The sequence below is a fragment of the Natator depressus genome, chromosome 19 (genome assembly GCF_965152275.1).
Source record: "Natator depressus isolate rNatDep1 chromosome 19, rNatDep2.hap1, whole genome shotgun sequence".
Taxonomy (NCBI): domain Eukaryota; kingdom Metazoa; phylum Chordata; order Testudines; family Cheloniidae; genus Natator; species Natator depressus.
Window position 1 is genome coordinate 11379405 of NC_134252.1, and position 18969 is coordinate 11398373.

General features: G+C 49.5%; 1 protein-coding gene across 2 annotated transcripts in view; it reads right to left on the minus strand.

The window, feature by feature from the left end:
• Nucleotides 1-9399: 9399 nt before the first annotated feature.
• The window catches only part of OPRD1 (opioid receptor delta 1), a 37844-nt gene continuing 28274 nt past the window's right edge, over nt 9400-18969 (minus strand). For both annotated transcript variants that reach the window (XM_074934195.1, XM_074934196.1), the window contains exon 3: nt 9400-18030. In XM_074934195.1, coding sequence (XP_074790296.1) covers nt 17498-18030 — 533 coding nt within the window. In that variant the 3' untranslated portion in view covers nt 9400-17497. The remainder of the gene's footprint in view (nt 18031-18969) is intronic.

Sequence of the window (18969 nt, forward strand, 5' to 3'; positions counted from 1 at the left end):
CAAAATTAAAATGACAGTGAGCTTAAATCTGTGGTGCTGATGGGGACCTGAATAGTGGCTGCAGAAGGGGCAGGAATGGAAGAGGATTAACAGAGCAGATATTTGAGCAAGGAGAGGAGAATGTTTCGGTGGTGGTGATGGGGATCTGATTTCAGCTGCTTTGTGGAAAGAGATGACTTGGGCAAAAATAAATATTGAGTAGGGCTGGAAGAAGAGATGTGAACCAGACCCACATATAGAGGTGTGGGGGGACATGGGGGTGGGGGAGGGGGAGCATCAGTTTCACCAGTGGCTATAAATGCCTCTTGATAGGCCCTTCTGAGTCAAATAACCCAGTGGGCCAAATCCAGAAGGGGCCTCAGTCCTCTCCACTCTCACTGGAATCAATGAGCTGCTCTTGTGGGTATGACAGTGGATTAGGACTTGGATTCTATTCCTGGCTCTGCCATGGAATATCTGGGTAACCTTGGCAAGGCACTTTGCCTGCTGTACACACTGATTTTACACCTGTTAAACTATATTGGCATGGGCATGGCTTACGGATACAGTGATACCAGCACAGCTCCTAGTGTGGAAGCAGATATACGGCACTTGATGGTTGGGTTTTGGTCCCCATGCGCAATTGGCAGGGGTGAACCCATGCAAGGAGGAACATAAAATCAGTTGGGATGAACCCTCCAGCCCCACTGAGCTTTACTCAGCTGCACTGACTCTGCCTTTGCTGTGGGAGTCTTACCAGGTTCCAGGCCCCCGCATCTCCATCGGCGTCGCCCCTGTGGGGTGAGTGGGTGTAGGGCCGGGGAGGAGTTCTGCCAAAGGGACAGCTGTAACTAGATTGAGAGCCAGGCCTGCTTCTTCTTTAATCTGCTGATGAAACAAATGCGCAGTGATCGGGGCAACAACAAACCCAGCCCCGCCTCTCCTCTGGGTGGATTGTTTCATCTCCTCTAAAGCACTTTCTTGGCAGACCAGCTGCCTGAAATTAAAGGCGGTGCGTGTTCTCCTCTCCCCGAATGAGGTCTCTGAAGGAGGTGGAGAAGTGGAGCAGAAGAAGAGCCCTTCTGTGCTCGGGGGGGAACCTGCATGCTGCCTGCCACAGGGAGAGGGAAAGGATCAGGCCCAGGAGCTGGGAGCTGTGTGTGCAGGGAGCTTCTAAGGCTGGGAACAGGTTCTGCTGGGGGCATAAAGAGATGAGGAAAAGGACCAGCACTCCCTCAGCCCAGCAGTGCATGCTGATGTGGCTCTCAGAGGTTGAGATTGGAGACAATTCGCCCCATTGTCTGTTCATTGGTCTCTGTGCTTGGTGCAGAAACTGACATGGGGCAGGGAGCAAAGGTGGGTTTAAGCATTCTGGCATTCTTCTATGGCCTGCCTGGCCACTGGTTGCCTGGCCACTGGTGTGAATTAGAGCAGCCTTAGGGCTGCTCTACCTTATTTCTATGCTGCCCATGGCCCCTGTGCTCCTGGGGGAGCAAAAAACAGTTGCAGTGCAGCAGCTCTCTAGCCCAGGGATAGGCAACCTATGGCACGCGTGCTGAAGGCAGCATGCACGTTGATTTTCAGTGGCACGCACACTGCCCGGGTTCTGGCCACCGGCCTGGGGGGCTCTACATTTTAATTTAATTTTAAATGAAGCTTCTTAAACATTTTAAAAACCTTGTTTACTTTACATACAACAATAGTTTGGTTATATATTATAGACTTATAGAAAGTGACCTTCTAAAAACATTAAAATGTATGACTGGCACGTGAAACTTTAAATTAGAGTGAATAAATGAAGACTCGGCACACCACTTCTGAAAGGTTGCCAACCCCAGCTCTAGCCAAACCCTCTCCGTACCTGCCCCCAACATGTCCCCTGTGTTTGAGACCACTGTAAATCGCCCTGCAGGGATTCTCCAGGGGGCAGATGGCAATGGAGAAAAGGGGCCATTGTCCTACCTAGATAGGGTGACCATAGTTCCCAAACAGAGATACTGCTGAGAATGTGTGTGTTTCAGTTCCTACTGTCCAGTTTCTTGCTGCTTTGAATATCTAACATTTATAAATAACAAGTCTAATGGCCTCAGAAACAAATGTGACTCAAATTTAAATGTGCGTTTTTACATACAGTCAGCCCTTTCCTACTGTGCTTCTTCCTGTTGTGACCAGGCAGGTTTCTCCGTAGAGCGCATCTTTCTCAGCAGTGGTCGATTGCTCATCAGGTAGCCATGAAAGTCTTTGCCAGACGTGTGCGTGAAGTCGTACGATCCCTTCGAGTGACTCAACAGTCAATATCAGGCCGCCCTTACTTCTGCGCGGCTGCTGGCGCTTGGCGCTCCTTCAGAGCTGGGCTCCCAGCCAGCAGCCGCCGCTCTCTGGCTGCCCAGCTCTGAAGGCAGTGCCTCTGTCAGCAGCAGCCCAGAAGTAAGGGTGGCAAGGCAGCACGCGCGCACACACACACACACACACACACACACACACACACACACCCGCTATTAGGGCATGCTGGGAATTGCAGTTCTGCCAGAATCGATGTTGGAAAAAGGACAAGCAAGGAAAAAATCAGGGACATTTGTTCATATTTCAAAAAATCAGCCCGGATGGAGATCAGAGGACCAAAAAAGAGGTCACGTTCGGGAAAACCCTGACGTATGGTAACCCTATACCCAGAGAAGGTAGAAAGAGCCAGTTGCTAAGGGAGGCCTGGTCTGCTATTGGGGGAGACTCTCTGGTCAGGTGGGCCTGGTGGCAGGGTAGCTACTCTGTAAAAAGAGAGGTCTGGCCAAGACGCTGTCCCCAGCACCCTGAGGTGAGAACTGGCTGTTCACTGAGTGATTCACTATGTCTTGTTTAGGTCCTGAGCCTTAATCCTTAACCTTGAGGTCAAACAATCCGGCGTCTGCCCCACTACCCACATGCTTGATTTAGAGAGAACCGCCCCCTTTCCTTGCTTGGCCCCTCAGCCTGGCTGGTTGACAAACAGAAAAGCCCTCGGTCATCATCACTCAGGATCAGGCCTTAGGGGCAGCCTAATTTCAGCCTTGCCTTCACTTGCTCTCAGCCTGGGAGCCCTGGCTCAGATCCTCAAAGGTATTTAAGTGCCTAACTCCCTTTGAAATCAAAGGAAGTTAGGAGCCTACCTACCCTTGAAGTTGTGAGCCCCCCTGGCTGATCCTGAGCCCAGGTATTTAGCATGGCAGTTTGAGTTGGCTGAGAGGCTGTGGGAAGAAAATTTTCGTCCCTGTATGACTCACAGACCAAACAGCCCCAGGCCTTGGTAATGCTCCTGCTTACTGGGGCTCTTTGCTTTGCATAGCTATCCGGAGAAGCCATGAGGAGGACAAAGGGAATGGTGTAAACCTGGTGGAAAGACTAATGTTCTATGATTGCATGGAGCCCTCTTGTGTGGAAATGCCAATAGGCTGCTACCCTGGGCCAAGAGTTGCAGACGTTTTAAAGATAATTTCATTTTCTACATGAAAGTTCAGCTCAGATGTGGTGTCCGGTTCTCTGAGAGGTTCCTGCCCTCTGTCTCCCTTTCCCAGCTGGATTCGGCTGGGTACACAGAGATCAAAGGGCTCTTTACCCCCAGCTCCAAGAGTGACTCTAGTGGCTACTCTCCTTATTCCCTCAACCCCAAAATCAGGTGGGCTTTTTGGCTACCTGGCAGATCCCCAGGGAGGGATGATGGGCGTGTCCCATCACAGGTTTTGAGAAAGGTTGGAAAAGCTGGGTATATTTCACTCATTAGTGCAGACTGCAGTCTCATCCATAATCCAGGCCAGGATTTAAATGGCCACCAGGCAGCTTTGGCTGGGACCATCCTTCTGGGAGCTGGAGAGCCAGAGGGAGCCACAGGGTTTGCCTGTGTCCAGCAGCCTCAGAAAGGTCAGTGTCCAAAGGAAAAGCTGAATCTTTGTTCTATCCATCAGGGTTTCGTTCCTGACCATCTTGACTAACAGCCATTGGTCCTCCATGAATTGGGCAGCGTGTTCCTATTGGAGACCAATTAGGAACACTGGTGATTATTATCTGGGATGATTATTTAATCAGGAGCCAGCGCTTTAAGCCATGTTTTCCTTTGAACTTTTAATGAGCGGTGCAGTGCCCCGTTAGCCCACGCTTGTTCCCACCAGCCTGCAACATCTTCTGTGTCTTATTAATGAGTTTACAAACCCAGCAGTGTATGTGACTGTCCCTGCATATAAATTACAAGCTGCGTGTCTGTCGGAGGTGACATATCAGCATCCTCTCAGCCAGAAGGGTTTGTATTTAACCAGCCTGCATCAATATTGAAGTGGTGTTATCTCTCATTTATGCTCTGATTTAATTGACGAGCCTGGAGCTTGTGTGTTTATTAAAACCACCAGCTTCTCCCTTTCGCCCTCCTCCGCTCTCGCATTGTAACAAGTTTGTTAATAAAGAACTTCTGGAGAATTGAAACTGCAAGCATAGTTTATATTAATTGGGTTGGCTGGAACATTTGTTCCTCTCCAAAGGGAGGAGGTAGGTGGGATGGGGATCCCCAGCCAGATGGGTTTTAATTAGAGATGGGCTCAGAATGCCCTCCAAAGCTGGACTGCCAAAGAGCTGGGGGAGATGGAGCTGGATCTAGTGTGAAATCCAGACTTTGAGTTTGTTTATTATTACTGGTAGTGGTGTTAATCTGATGGTAGCACTCAGAGACCCCAGTTAAGATCAGAACTCCATTGTGCAGAGTTTGGTACAGACCCAGCGTGAAAGACAGGAGACCTGGCAATCTAAATAGACATTTATAATGATTGATTATTTGTATTACCGTAGTGCTAGGAGTCCTAGTCATGGACCAGAACTGTTGTGCAAGGCGCTGTACAAACACAACAAAAAGATGGTCCCTGCCCCATGGAGCTTACAGCCAGAGGAGAATAAGGGGTTTGTGGGGCCCTGGGCCAGAGCAAGTGCGGGCCCCTCCCCACCCCATCCGCCTGCAGTCATCCCCTCTGGTGCTCCGGCTGGGGAATGGGGTCCAGGCGCGGGGGCTTCTACTGCTCCCTGACCCAGCACATTTCCCTGGCAGGAGTGCCAGGCAGGCGGAGTGGCTCGAGGTACAAGGGTGCCCATTTGCTGGGGAGCCCCAGCATGGGTCCCATTGGTCCAGTGTCTAATCTGCCACAGCTTACAGTCTAAGAAAAGAGACAACAGATGGAGACAGATGGATGGGGGAGCACAAGAAGACAGTATTGGCCAGTGGTCTCAGCACACCAGCAGCCTGGCTGTTCTTTAGTTCTTTGTAGGCACCGGGGCAGAGGACAGATCTATGGAGGGTGTTGAAGGTGGATAATGAGATAACTTTGCAGAAGTTCATGGGGAGCATCTTCTAAACACGAGGGGTAGCATTGGAAAACACATGAAGATGCTTGTAATGATGCACCCATGGATGTCAGCTGCACCAGAGATTGAACTGATGACTCTGAATCTTAAATGCGGGGACTTCTACTGCCTAAGCTAAGAGACACCCCCTTTTGGCTAGTGAAGGTTGTAGCAGGCTTATCAACCTCTGGCAGTGTTCCAGACACCGAGACGGTGTGCCACAGGAGAGGGTGTGAGAAAGGGTGTGAGAGAGGAAATTGTATTGTCCCCATTTTACAGGCGGGGAATGGAGGTATGGAGGGATGAAGTGACTTCCCCAAGTTCACACATGGAGTCCCTGGCAGAGCTGGGAATTGGCTCTGACCTCTATCATGGGCCAAACCAAAGCTCTCAGATCTGAACACCCTGGATATTTGGGGAAATCCAGATGTGAACAGTGTAGTCCAGTCCCATCTCCAGTTTTTATGTCCCTCCCCAATACAAACATTTTCTCCCTATCATGGTTGTAACTGAATTGGACCATAAATGCCGTGACAAGCAGAGGTTACAGAAAATACCACATGAAGCTGCCAAGAGGTGGAAGGATGATCTTGCAGTTAAAGCACCGTCAGAAGAGCTTGGGTTGAAAATCTACCTTTGTCACAGATTTCCTGTTTGATGATAGGCATGTCTCTGTGCCTCAGTTTTCCATTTGTAACATAGGGATTATAATACTTCCCAGCCTGCAGGGGGAACGTTGCTCCTTTTTTGGTCAAAACAGCAATTTTTGTGAAAAAATTTCCATTATTGCTGAAAATGTTGGGGTTTTCATTGAAAAAAATAGAAACTGAAATTGTTTTGATTTCTGGCAACTAAAATCCGAAACATTTTTTCAAATTAAAACAGGTGGGAAAGCGGAGAATCGAGTCAGGAATCTGTTCTCTCTGCATGGCTGGAAATAAGTATTGCCACCCAAAAAGGTGCTAATGAGACTCCATTTACTTTGTAATGCTATAATTAGATCATATTTAATTGTTTAATGCTCGGTTTGGAGCCTCTCAAGGAAGCCTTTTTAATTATGCAATTGAGGGCTCATCTTTAATCCCCACAGAGAAGGGGGTGAAGCGTCCCAGCTCATTGATGGAAAAAGATCAAAGCCCAGCTGGGTCAGAGGAGGAGTGTCCTGGCAGCAGGGACCCAGGGTGGGATGCTGAGCACTGATGTGGCATTGACATCTGCAGAGCGCTGAGAGGACATTAACTAGCCTTCTGCACAAACCCTGCCCCCAGCTAACCACAAACATCCGGGGGAGTTCCATATGGATGGAGGATTGGCGAGCTTGGGGTTATGTCACCTAGAACCCAGAATCCTGTTGAAATCCAAGCTTGGGTCTGGATCTGAATTTCCCAGTTGACCCTTCCCTTGGTAACGGGCTGAGCTGGGACCCCAGCGCTGTGCCAGAGGGCGTTCCCAGCCCAGATCACACTGGGATGTTTCATTTAGGCGCTGGTTTGGAGAGGTGCTGGGCTCCTGCAGCTCACATCTGTTTCAGCTGGAGTGCTCAGTTGCAGTGAAGTGGTCATGATAGGGTTAAGTGGATTATTCAAAGTATTATGGATTGGAACCATGGTTCACCTCCTCCTTTAGTTCTAGTGCAATCTGTGGGAACTTTTCTTCCTCCATCCCACCCCCGTTGGGATGCAGTTAAATAAAGCAGCAACTTCCCAGCCCGCAATCCTGTGAGTAGACTGATTCGTGTTGCTCTGAGTGGTCCCTTTCCTAGATGGGTGCTCAGCGTGGAGAACTGGGAAATAGCTGTATTATTTCTTATGACTATTGTGCCCGCCTCTGTGTTTAGGATGGTGTGACCCTTACAGCCACAAGAGTGCAAGTGGCTCAGTGGTATCTGGTAGTGAGCTTCAGCTGGCCTGACCACTTCAGTGTACCCCGTCTCACTAATGTTGTAACCGGTATCTGTTGTGTGTCATGTAAGGTATCACTGGGAAATATATAACACACTGATCATTAATATTCTTGTGTGGTGTGTGTTTGGTAAATGCCCAAGGGGCTGTACAAATGTGACGGAAACATGGAACTAAAATGTGTTTCCCAGACAAGTCTGGGAAGTGGGTAAACAGGTTTCTCTCAGACAAAAGAGAAGCAGACGCCTTCAGCCAGGTATCATCAGAGCCGAATTGCAATCACATGGTTCATTTTCATCAGAGAGGGCAAGAACAAATCAATTTGTGTTATGGCAAATGCCAGTGGGGGAAGAAACCAGCATGGAACTTCCTTCACCACCAGACTCCATGGTTCCTTCCTCACAGCTTGAATTATCTCTATTTGCAGAGTAACCTTCAGAGGAATCCATTTCAAAGGTTCACTGGACTATAAAAGAAAGCGCCAACTCCAGCTGAACCCTGCGTTATCTTTCACCTAAGGAGACAAAGGAATTGAGCTTTGTGGGAGATCCTGACCATGCGGGTGGTCAGCCATCTTGATGGGAAGACGTGTGGTAGAAATTTGACTTTGAACCAGGACTATAGTTTTGTTATGACTTAGTCACTAGTAAGCATTTTTTCACTTCTGTTTGCTTGTAACCACTAACTTTATCCCTTGTACTTTAAAATCTGATCTGCTTTTGTTAGTAAACTTGTTTTATTTTTAATCTAAAGCAACCGAGCGCTGTGTTTGAATTGAAGGGATTGTTACCTTCAGTGAATCTGGCAGGCTGCTTTAAAGGCACAAACACACCTTATTATTCTTCCGAATGGTCCGGGAGAGGGCTGGACATTGCAAAGCTCATGGTTCTGGGAAAATTGGGGGCTGAGAGTGTGTTGGGGTCAATTGGCTAGTAGTAACCAAGGCTGGTGGATATCAGAGTGTGGCTGGGGTGTAACATGCAGAATCAGAGCACATGCTTGTCTGCTGGTGTCCAGGCCATGACGCACAGCACTGGAACATTTAAGGCACTCAGGATTACAGGGCAGGTGGTGACACAAGCCCTCACTGGTCTGGATCGCACCCCAGAATGTGACAGCCGGGTGGCTTGCTGTGGAGTTAGAGCAAAAAGGATCAATTAAGGATACTAAGCAAGAAAGGCCCCATAATGGCCTGGATAAGGAGCATCCCAACAAACACTCAAACACAATCATCTGGTTAATTGCTGTGAAGAGGAGACCCCAGTCCTGGTGACAGAGGCTGGTAACCTGGAGATTGAAAGGCACGGATCAGTTAAAAGATCCACCCGGTAGAAAGATAGCAGGGCCACCATCAGCTGATCTCACTGTGTGTGGCGGGACATTCATCTTGGGAGATTATGGGTGTACTTGCAAACAAGGATTGTGTGCTACACCAGCCCCTCACTGCCCCAGAGGGTCACTCTGGCTGCTGGGGCCTGGGACCACCCCAGGCCTGCCCTGTTTCCACTGGCCACTGGGGGTGGAGGGGTGGCGTTAGTGGGCTTACCCCACTAGGGGGTTCCCTTAAGCAAGGGGAAACCTCCACTGGCCAGATCCACCCAGTGTGGGGAGCTCTGCACCACTAGGGCTACCCCCCAGTTTGGCACTGGAGTCTGGTCTGCTTCGCGGGGACTCAAGCTCTCCATGTGACTTGGTGAGGGTGATGCAGCTGGATGGCAAGGGGGCTCGGGCATTGGCTACTCAAAGCCAGTTGAATCTTTGGGTCGGATTCTGGACCCTGCTGGGTTTCACTACATGACCACAGACCTGCCTGAAAGGGGTGGCTGAGGATTCCTGTAGTGTGCAGGGGAATCCTGGTCTGGCGTAAAGATTTATATCAGCCTCCCTACTCCCTTTGGCGCTGCGAGAGGGTCAGAGCTGGCTGGGGGCAGGGAGGTATGTCCTAGTGTAGAGACAGGAGAGGGGGGTGCGCAAGAGGAAGACGCACTTAGCTCATGCTCAGCTGGTGGAATGGGGACCAAATGAGCTGCCGTAAGTGAGGGCAGCCTGGGAGCACAGCGGCCAACGCACGGGCTGGGTCTAAAAGTGGATTAGCATTGCTGCGTCCCCTTCAAATGTGCTGAGTATTGAGCCCACCGTCTGCTCATTCTCCTCTCCTTCCTCTTGCATGGCAGCCAATATCCTGTCTTCTTTTTTTAAATGAGTGCTGAAAGGGGACAATCAGCCCAGGAGTCAAGGGATGATTTGGAATTGCACTCACTTTATTCAAACAAACAAAAAAAGATAGAAAGGAAAATGTGTGTCCCTTACAGAAACGTCACCAAAACGTCACCCTCCCAGAGGCCAGGGCTAAAGCTACTGGCTCAAGCGCTTGAAAGAGGACGAAGGTCGCTCATTACACCCTTACTGATTCAACACCTGTCCCAGGCTTGAAAATTCACTTGGGATCCCTGACTCCTGCACACAAGAACAGGCTGGCAGCAGAGCTGAGACAGGGCTGGGTTAATTTCAGCTGACGTCCATAAAGAGAGACAGAGATATGTACATTTTTGTACAGCCATAAATACTGTTTATTTCTGCTGTGCAAATCCACATGAAGCAAGTGGTGCTGATAGCAAACAGCCTCTGCTGATATAAAACCCTGTTGTTCCCTCTCCACCGCCTTCAGCCTGGCTTTGATATAGTTACATGTGTGTTCGCAGCTGGCCAGACAGACGTGGGACCGACATCTGCTCTCACACTGGTTCAGCCCCATTGTCTTTAGCACTTCCTGCTGGTTTTTCCCAGGGTAAATGAAATCAGAATCAGACCTTAGGGCTGACTTCTTACAAGAGACCCTGTCAAAATAAAAATCACAGGTCCTATTGGTACTGATGCTAATTAGTACAACTCCATTGGCTTGCTTACTACCAAGGTCCTTACCTGGTGTCAATCAGCATAGAGAGCTGCCCCCCCAAATGGTCAAAAATCATGATTTGGGTCCCCCAAAATCATGAGCTTTCCTTAAAAATCCTGGGATTAAAAATTCATTTTGGGGGGAGGGGTTATTTTAACTTGCCCTCTGTTTTTGAGTTGTTAGGGTCACGTTCTCAAGCTTTTCCCCACAACTACGAAGGGTAGAAACTTAGGGGGTTTTTGTTTGTTTGTTTGTTTTGTTAACAAAAGCTGAGATTCTCATGTAATCACAGGATTCCAGAAACTGGGGCTTTAAGAAAAACACCACATATTGTGAGACTCGCAGTAAAATTGCAAGAGTTGGCAACGCTGCATCACATAATTAAAACTGAAATATATATATAAACAACCCCCCAAATCCTAATGTTATTGTCAATATTATTTGATCACTCTGAATTCAGGTAGGTTAGTTTTGCTTTCCGTTTATAGTCAGTTTCTCTTTCTCTTGCACTAACCCACTGTTGTTGTTTTTTGGGCTTTCAGCACTATATGGGAATATGTGACTAAAAAAACCAGCCGCTTAATCCATTTTCAAGAAACAGTGAAAACGTTTCTAGGTGTGTTGTGAAAATTGGCAACGCCCCTTTCAATTAAAGCAGGGATGTTATGCATGTGACCATTTGCTTCAATGATTAGGGGTAAAAAGTAATAATTAAAACTTCCATAGGCCAATGCCGATGGGGCCTGATCAGACGCCTTTTGAAGTCAATTGAAAGACTTCCCCCGGTTTTCCATCGGCTTTGGATCAGGCCCCTGAATGTTCAGAAAACACATTATTCATGTCCATGTTCAAAGTGAATGGCTGACAGATGTTTATGTTTCTTTACCCTGGGCAAGATGGCGTTTCACCAGCATCAAATGAAATTGGTTCATTACAAGAGTCTTATATTTGCCAGTGACCGGATTCGGGCCAAAGCCAATACAGCCTCCCTTAGTGATAAAGACTGATTGGAGAAAAAAAACAACCAACCAAACCAAACAATAAAGAAGGTTGCCTTTTTGGTGTTTATAAACAGCAAGGGACTGATAGCAGTGCCCAGAGTGAGACATAACCTGGGCAGATGTATGAAAGGTTCTCCCCATCCATAGCTCTTGCATTGTGAATCTTAGCCCTGACCTACGGCACCCCGTGGCATCTCAATGCTGGGCATCTCCTGGGAAGCGAGAGTGACACCTGTGGCTAACTGTGCTGTGGTTTCCCTGTTGGAGAATAAGCCTCAGAGAGAGGAAGAGATGAACACCAGGCTCGTGGTTTTGCTTCCGTTTGCCAAGAAAAATTTGAACCCAGGTCTGCAGAGGTGGAAGGCCGGTGTGTTACCCATACTAATCCCTGTTCCCTTTCCAGTCTCTCGCTTGGCCTTTCCTGGGTTTTGAGGGGTCTGCTTTACTGCCCCCCCACCATCAACCAGTCTGGTGAAATAGCTGCTCTCCAGCTAGGATTTCTGTTAGATGGGAAGAGATTTGGGTGTCAGAGTGAGATACAAATCTCAGTAAGTTCTCTGTATATGCAAGCCATCACAATGAGGAAGAAATGAGCCATTCCATCGTCTCTAATAATCACCTAATCATAGAATCGTAGAATCATAGAATATCAGGGTTGGAAGGGACCTCAGGAGGTCATCTAGTCCAACCCCCTGCTCAGAGCGGGACCAATCCCCAACTAAATCATCCCAGCCAGGGCTTTGTCAAGCCTGACCTTAAAAATATCTAAGGAAGGAAACTGACATAGGCAAGAGCAGGTTTTGTTCCAGTGAGACAAGTACTGGGGAGAGAAGACAGGTTGTTCACACTGTGTGTCTGAGATCCAAACATCAATTTTTCTCACTTTGTCCTTGGGAGGAAAATAATGTTTTTACAGTCTTGTCAGATGCTCATTCCAACAAAAGAGCCTGTCTTTACCAATACGGCCATAAAGGCCTTCTGCAGTGGAGGCTGCTTAGGATACAGGGTTTACCTCGCATGGTTTGAGTCAATACAGTATTCCTAGCTTTTGAGATCAGAAGCGACCACCCACAATCATTAAGTCTGACTTCCTGTATAACACAGGCCACAGACCCTCAATCACTAATTCCTACATCAGGCCCATTACTTCTGTTTGAGCTCTATCCCGTGTTTTAGAAAGACATCCAGTAGGGTTGTTACCTAGTGGTTGCTGTTGAACACAGATGCTCAGCCTGATTTAGGCCCTGAGTCAGCAATGCCGTTAACTTTGGCTTCAGCAGAGTTCAAAGTTAAGCTCAAACTTAAGTGCTTTACCGACCTAGGGCCTTACTGGGCCGGTTTTGCCTGCCTGCTGTCAGATATTCTCTGGCCTCCACTACGTGTGGAGTAACAATAGCCATCAAGACTTGTCTTTCAGCACCAAAACACAGACCTCTAGCACTTGAGCTAAAGGAGCAGCTACCTAAGCTGGCAGCAATAGCAGGTTGTTATCCCAGTGGCCAACAAGAAAACCAATTATCCTGAAATGTTGCATGTCCCATCTCACCATGGGGTAGAGTTTTTCTGGGAAGTTTGGTACAGTTCAAAAAATGGTATTTTGAATACATGGTGGTTTTTGAACTGTCACCTGCCCTTCACATTTTCCAAAAATTCCTGAATATTTTTGGGTCCTCTTTCCAAAATGGCTCAGTCTAGGCGCTCCCTGACTCAGCTGTTTCCAACGTGTAATGTGAAGGAACCACACAGGCCCAGTGGGGTCTGAATACCCATGTTCACTAACTATATACAACATGCAGCAAGGCCCAGCTACGTATACGCACTGCTGCTCTGGCAGGGCTCAGATGCCTTCTGAAACTTAGTGAGCACCACTAGAAGGCTCGCAAAGTATTTAAAGGGATACAACCCAATTCCTATGCACTACACAGATTCTTTGAGTCGCGGGGGCAGCGGGGAGCAATGGAAACAAACTGGCCAGCGGCCAGTCTTCCTCTTGTCTCCAGGGCTTGTCATTTTCACGCATCAGCCGGATTCTCTCATTTGTTAATTACCGTTTTATAAATCCTCTCCATTCCTTTTGGGACTGACTAAGGCAACCGGATTCAGCTGCTTGGTGAGAGACTGCAGAGCATTGTGGCAGTGCTAATCCATACCAACTGGTTTAACTCTAACAGGGAAACATGAAGGCCCCATTAATTGTTTCTGTAATGAGATCGTGCTGCAGTTAACGGCCACTAGAGGACTGATTCTCCATTGACCTGCACCTGGCCACATGGGTGTAAGAGGCTGCTGGTTGCATTTTACTCTCCATTTGCCCGAGCATAAATACTGGCCTGGGATGCATGGCAGTGGAGACTCAGGCCTCAGGAGGATACTTCCACTGCTGCATCTCTTCTGTCTTGGCTCCATCTGCTCTGGGCTGAGCTGGTACTTTTCACTCTTGGCATCCCTTGTCTGATCTTTAACCAACTGAGTTTCAAGGCTCCAGCCGGGTGGCTGGATCGGACTGGATTGTGGAAGGAGATGGATCACGTTACTCAGTCAGGGCTTGCGGCTTGCCATCTTGTCATTACACATAATAATAGGGCGCTCAGGTGGGATCCCGAGTGCTTGTCTAGTTATTGGGTCTGAGCCCATGCATGGGGTCGATCTGTGCAAAGATAAAGAGCAAAGATGGAAGGATTTAATCTTTGCATAGTTGCCTTGGTCTGTAAGCTAAATGTTTCCTAGTGGTAGGGAATCTGAGTTGTTTATATACATGTATACGTGTGTGTGTGCAGGATACATTTCATTTCTATTTTATAAGTCTGGGAAGAGAGATAGGAGGGTTCGGTGGTTAAAGCACATGCCAAGGCATCATGAGGCCTGGGTTGGACTCCCAGCTGTGTCACAGACTTCCTGCGTGACCGTAAGCAAATCATTCTGCCTCTTTGTGTCTCAATTTCCCCAAACAGTTGAAAAGGGATCATGCGCCTCTCTCCCAGCAGGGGTAATTCATTCCTGTTTGCAAATACTGCCAAGGTTCTTATCTAGAAGCACAGAGTATTATTACTGTCAAGTCTCTCTTATTATGAAACTAAATTAAGAATTATGCAGCTTAGGAAAGTTGTCTTAGGCTGCTTCATTAACCTTTACATGCTGATCTATAGAAAGAATGTGTAGCTCTTGTCCCCTGGGGGAGAATAAGCCTGTGATGCATAATGTATTGGACATGCCACTCAGATTTTACAGACATAGTGGAGACTGGCCTGAACCGCAAAGCTCAGCTCCAGATGCACTGCTGAATTGGCACCTTCCCACTGGACGGAATGGTCATTGCAGGCGTCGTGCGGCCTTCTCGAATGGTCAGTGAGAGAGAAAGTGGGGCCAGCGCTACGGAGGATGGACAGTAAGGCTCAGCTGATCGGGGCTCATTTCTTACTGCGGACTCCCTGCATGTCATTAGTGAAACCGGGAAAATAGCGCCTTGTTCGTCAGTCTTGTTTATTTAGACTGTGAAGTCTTTGGAGTTGGCCGATCTCTTCCTGGGGGTGTGTGCAGCACCTCGCACAATGGAGCCCTGAGCTCAGCTGGGGCAGGTAGGTGCTGTGGTCCTAACAGTAATAGGACCAGCTGCAGTGGACAGCCCTCCGTGTTGTGCATCAGCCCTAGGTTGCTAGAACTATTCTTGATTTGTAGTAAAAGGCCAACGTCTACTAAGCAACACACATGTATACGTAAGTCTCTCTCTCTCACACGCACACACAGACACACGCACACGTATGTGTGTCTGTTTTTATGATGAAGAGCCTTTCATCTGTAGGTTGCAATCCAGCCCAAACAGCTAATGACCACAAGTAGCTTCTCTCTAATAAGTGTCCCCAGGCTGGTGTGAAATGAGTGGGATCAGGTCCGCCCAGCTCCCAGCAGGCAGGTGGACACATCACAAAACCCCCCGCTTCTACTGGCACTGACGGGTCTCCTTGGGAGCCCTCCCAGCAGCAATGCCTTGGCATTGAATGGGCTAAGGAGGAAGAGCTCCTTTCACCCCCGAAAGGAGAGTGCCCCCCCCGATGAGAGTCAAGGCACATTGGCAGGCAGGGAGCTTGCAGTGTGACCTGTTTTGTGGACAGAGGACACAGATCCCCAGGACTGTCTCACTCCAGTGTGAGTCCGGTACAACTCTGTTGACTTTGTTGGATTTATACCAGTGTAGCCGCAAGCCGAACCCAGCCCGCGGTGTTGGTGCAGCCCGTGGCCTGCCTCTGGCCTGGATCAGCTCTGCTCATTGCTACGTGCCTGCACTTTTCCTCCCCATCAAATCATCACAGCCCATTCCCCACCAGGCTGACCAGTTCTGCAGGTTTATCTGTTAACTAGACCTGAACCCGGCCCAGAAGTTCACATCCCAACACGCTCTCCAGCTGTATGAACTCCAAACATGGCTCCCACCTGGAATCATGCAGGTAATCTTAGAACAGGGAGAACGAAAATCCCGTGTCCGATTGCTAGCATGTTTGAGATTTGGCCCTGGGTTCTAATTCCGTGGCTTGAGCATAACGTACAGCACCAAACACGTGGGGGCCATGACCTAGATAAGGCATTTAGATACCATTGAAATAAAAAAAATAACAACAGAGCCCGTGTCTGGTATTCCAACGTGCATATGCACACAGAGAGCATAGAAAGGAGCTGGGTTTAAGCTGGTGCCTGTCATGCTCAGAGTATCTCAATGTGCTTTGCAAAGATATCAGAAACCTGATTTGCAAACTACTATGAGACCCCTAGTTCTGCATGTGGATGCGCCGATCAGCATGTCGTCGCCTGGGATGGTACCAGGGCCCGTGAATGCCCACTTGAGCACTGTGCAAGTGGGAGCCCTAGCTTCTGGGCCCGGGTTGGAGAATTGGGCCCTGAGACTGGCTGCGGCGGGCAAATGCGAGAGCCACTGTGTGCCTAGCAATGACTCTCCCACAGTGTGGGCCCCTCCAGCCCACTTTAAGGGCTGATCCAAACCCCTCTGAAGTCCTGGGAAAGACTCGCATTGACTTGACTGGGGTTTGGCAGAGGCCCTAAGTGAGGGAGAGGGAGGTATGGCAGGGATCCCAGATCTCTTTTTAGAAAAGTCTTGAAAGGATCTTTAACTTCAGTGTTTAGCCTCCCCCAGAGACAGGCAGAGGGAGTCCCCTCTCCCAGCACAGTCACCCTCCCGCTGCTGCCATACAGCAACAATCCCAGTTCCTACTGTGACACTGAACGCACGACGTGGTGCCTCTCTGCGAGGGGCGGCGGGAGTGCATTCTCGCCGGGCAGATCCTGGCACTCCTTCCACGAGTGTCCGTGACGCTCCGAGCTCCGCGGCCTGGGGTAAGCAGGGGAGTTGGGTGACTCCTACAGATCCTGCTTTGCACCGCATAAGGCTGTACAGAGCAATAACGATGCGGCGAAAGGAACGAAGCGGGCACACGAGACAAGTAGCCACACGCCTCCGTCAGGAACGTCCCAGGCCGCCCTGGACAGGTGGGCTGTTGGAATGTACATATGTACAAGACATGGCAGTCAGTGAGTGCTCTGCTCTCCTACGGGGGGGGGAGGGGGTCCTGAGCAGCCGTCCCAGAGTGCAGCTGCAAAGGGTCAGCAGGATGCGCCGGGGCCTGCCGTGTGCAAGGTCAGAACGGGCACAACGAAAGCGCAGGGCTCCTCCCCAGAGTCCGGGGGCTGTTGGCGAACCCCAGTTCTACCTTGCGCGGGTCCCAGAGCATGGTGCGCTTTGGCACAGCAGCTTGCCCACCGCGAGCTGAGGTTTCTCGCCACCGGCGCCACCTGCTGGCATTGGGGGAACAAAACCCGACGCTTGAATGGCACACGACTTCACAGGGTTGCAGCTTTGCAATTTGCATCGCGCCAACCGGGGTTTGAAGGGCGCCTGGGCTTTTACATCCGCTGACAGTTAAAGAAGCGGCCCCCACCCCCACGAAAGCAGCGGCAGGTTCCCCCATCCTGATGGCGGGGCCTGTCCATCTCCAGGCTGCCTTGTGGTGCAGGTTTGGTGCTCGTCTGACGACGTGTTTGCAGCCTGTAGATCCTCCTCATTGCCCATCCGATGCCACGGTCTGTTTTTCTGCAGTTCTTAGAAATGTTCAGCCAGGAATCTGTTGCTTTGTGATTCTCCCGCTCCCTGCCCAATTCCCCATCACCCTGGTGTCTTCATGGAAAATCAAGCATTTGCAAATTTTTTTTTTTTAAAGAGTCCTTGATGAGCCCCTCTACTCCCGCCCACTCGCCTCCAGTCACCTCCACTAGAATTCTGTGGTGGTGACCTGAGTCACCTCCGAGAACAGTTCCTCCCTTCTGCGGCCACGGGAGCCCCGCTGGTGGCTGTCCATGTCTAGTCATGCTGGCTTATTGAGGGCTTCGGAAGGGGTGCAGGTGGAGATGCGCTCCCGGGTGGTGTTTCTCGCTCGGGAGAAGCTGTTTTGCTCAATCCGGGACCGGAAGGGCAGGCAGAACTCCCGGAAGCACCTCTTGAAGTTCTCGTCCAGGAAGGCGTAGAGGACAGGGTTGAGGCTGCTGTTGGTGTAACCCAGGGCAATGCAGAAGTGCAAGCTGGCCACCACGTAGGGGTTCTTCTTATCTATGTCCACCAGCGTCCAGACGATGACGAAGATGTGGATGGGCGTCCAGCAGATGATGAAGGCCGCTACCACGACCAGCACCATGCGGGTGATGCGACGCAGATTGCGGTCCTTCTCCTTGGAGCCCGAGAGGAGGCGGACGCTCTTGAGGCGTAGGATCATGAGCCCGTAGCAGATGGTGATGACCAGGATGGGCACCATGAAGGCGAAGATGAACACGCAGATCTTGGTCACTGTGTCCCAGTACACGGCGGGATCAGGGAATTGGAGCATGCAGAGCACGATCCCATCTGCAGGGGAGAGAGGGTAAGGGAGAGTGGTGGATAGGTGGGAGAGAGAGCCAGAGCCAGAGGAATACCCCCGTAATCAGCTGCCCCAGGTGTGTATTTACAGCCCCCTCTGCTTATTAAAACGGCATAGGCAAGGAACTCCTAATGTATTCCCATATTTCTACATCAACATAATTAAATACTCCTAACAGTTTTACACCAAGGGGGATCACATCTGCAGGATAATTGGAACTGCAGTTGAATTCAACAGGCCTAATTTGCACCAGAGTAGGAGCCTACTTTTGCATACAATAGGCCTTATTTGCATGCTGTCTCCCATTGTATTCAAATGATTAGACTGTCTCAGAGTTGCCACCCCCACAATCCTCCATGCAGCCCACCGGGCACCCTTTTTCAGCAGACAGCTCTGTCTGTGTGCGTGCAGCTTCCAACCTTGGCATCTGTCAGTTTCCAAACAGATCCAGCTAAATTCCTAACATTTGCTCTTGGTTTGATTTAATGCTGGCTAAACAGAGTGCTTCAGAGATGGAGAAAAGGAGTACTTGTGGCACCTTAGAGACTAACAAATTTATTTGAGCATAAGCTTTCGTGAGCTACAGCTCACTTCATCGGATGCATGCAGTGGAAAATACAGTGGGGAGATTTACATACGCAGAGAACATGAAACAATGGGTGTTATCATATACACTGTAACGAGAGTGATCAGGTAAGGTGAGCTATTACCAGCAGGAGAACGGGGGCGGGGGGGGGGAATAACCTTTTGTAGTGATAATCAAGGTGGGCCATTTCCAGCAGTTGACAAGAACGTGTGAGGAACAGTGTGTGTGGGGGGGGGGGGAGGGGGGGAGAAATAAACATGGGGAAATAGTTTTACTTTGTGTAATGACACATCCACTCCCAGTCTTTATTCAAGCCTAAGTTAATTGTATCCAGTTTGCA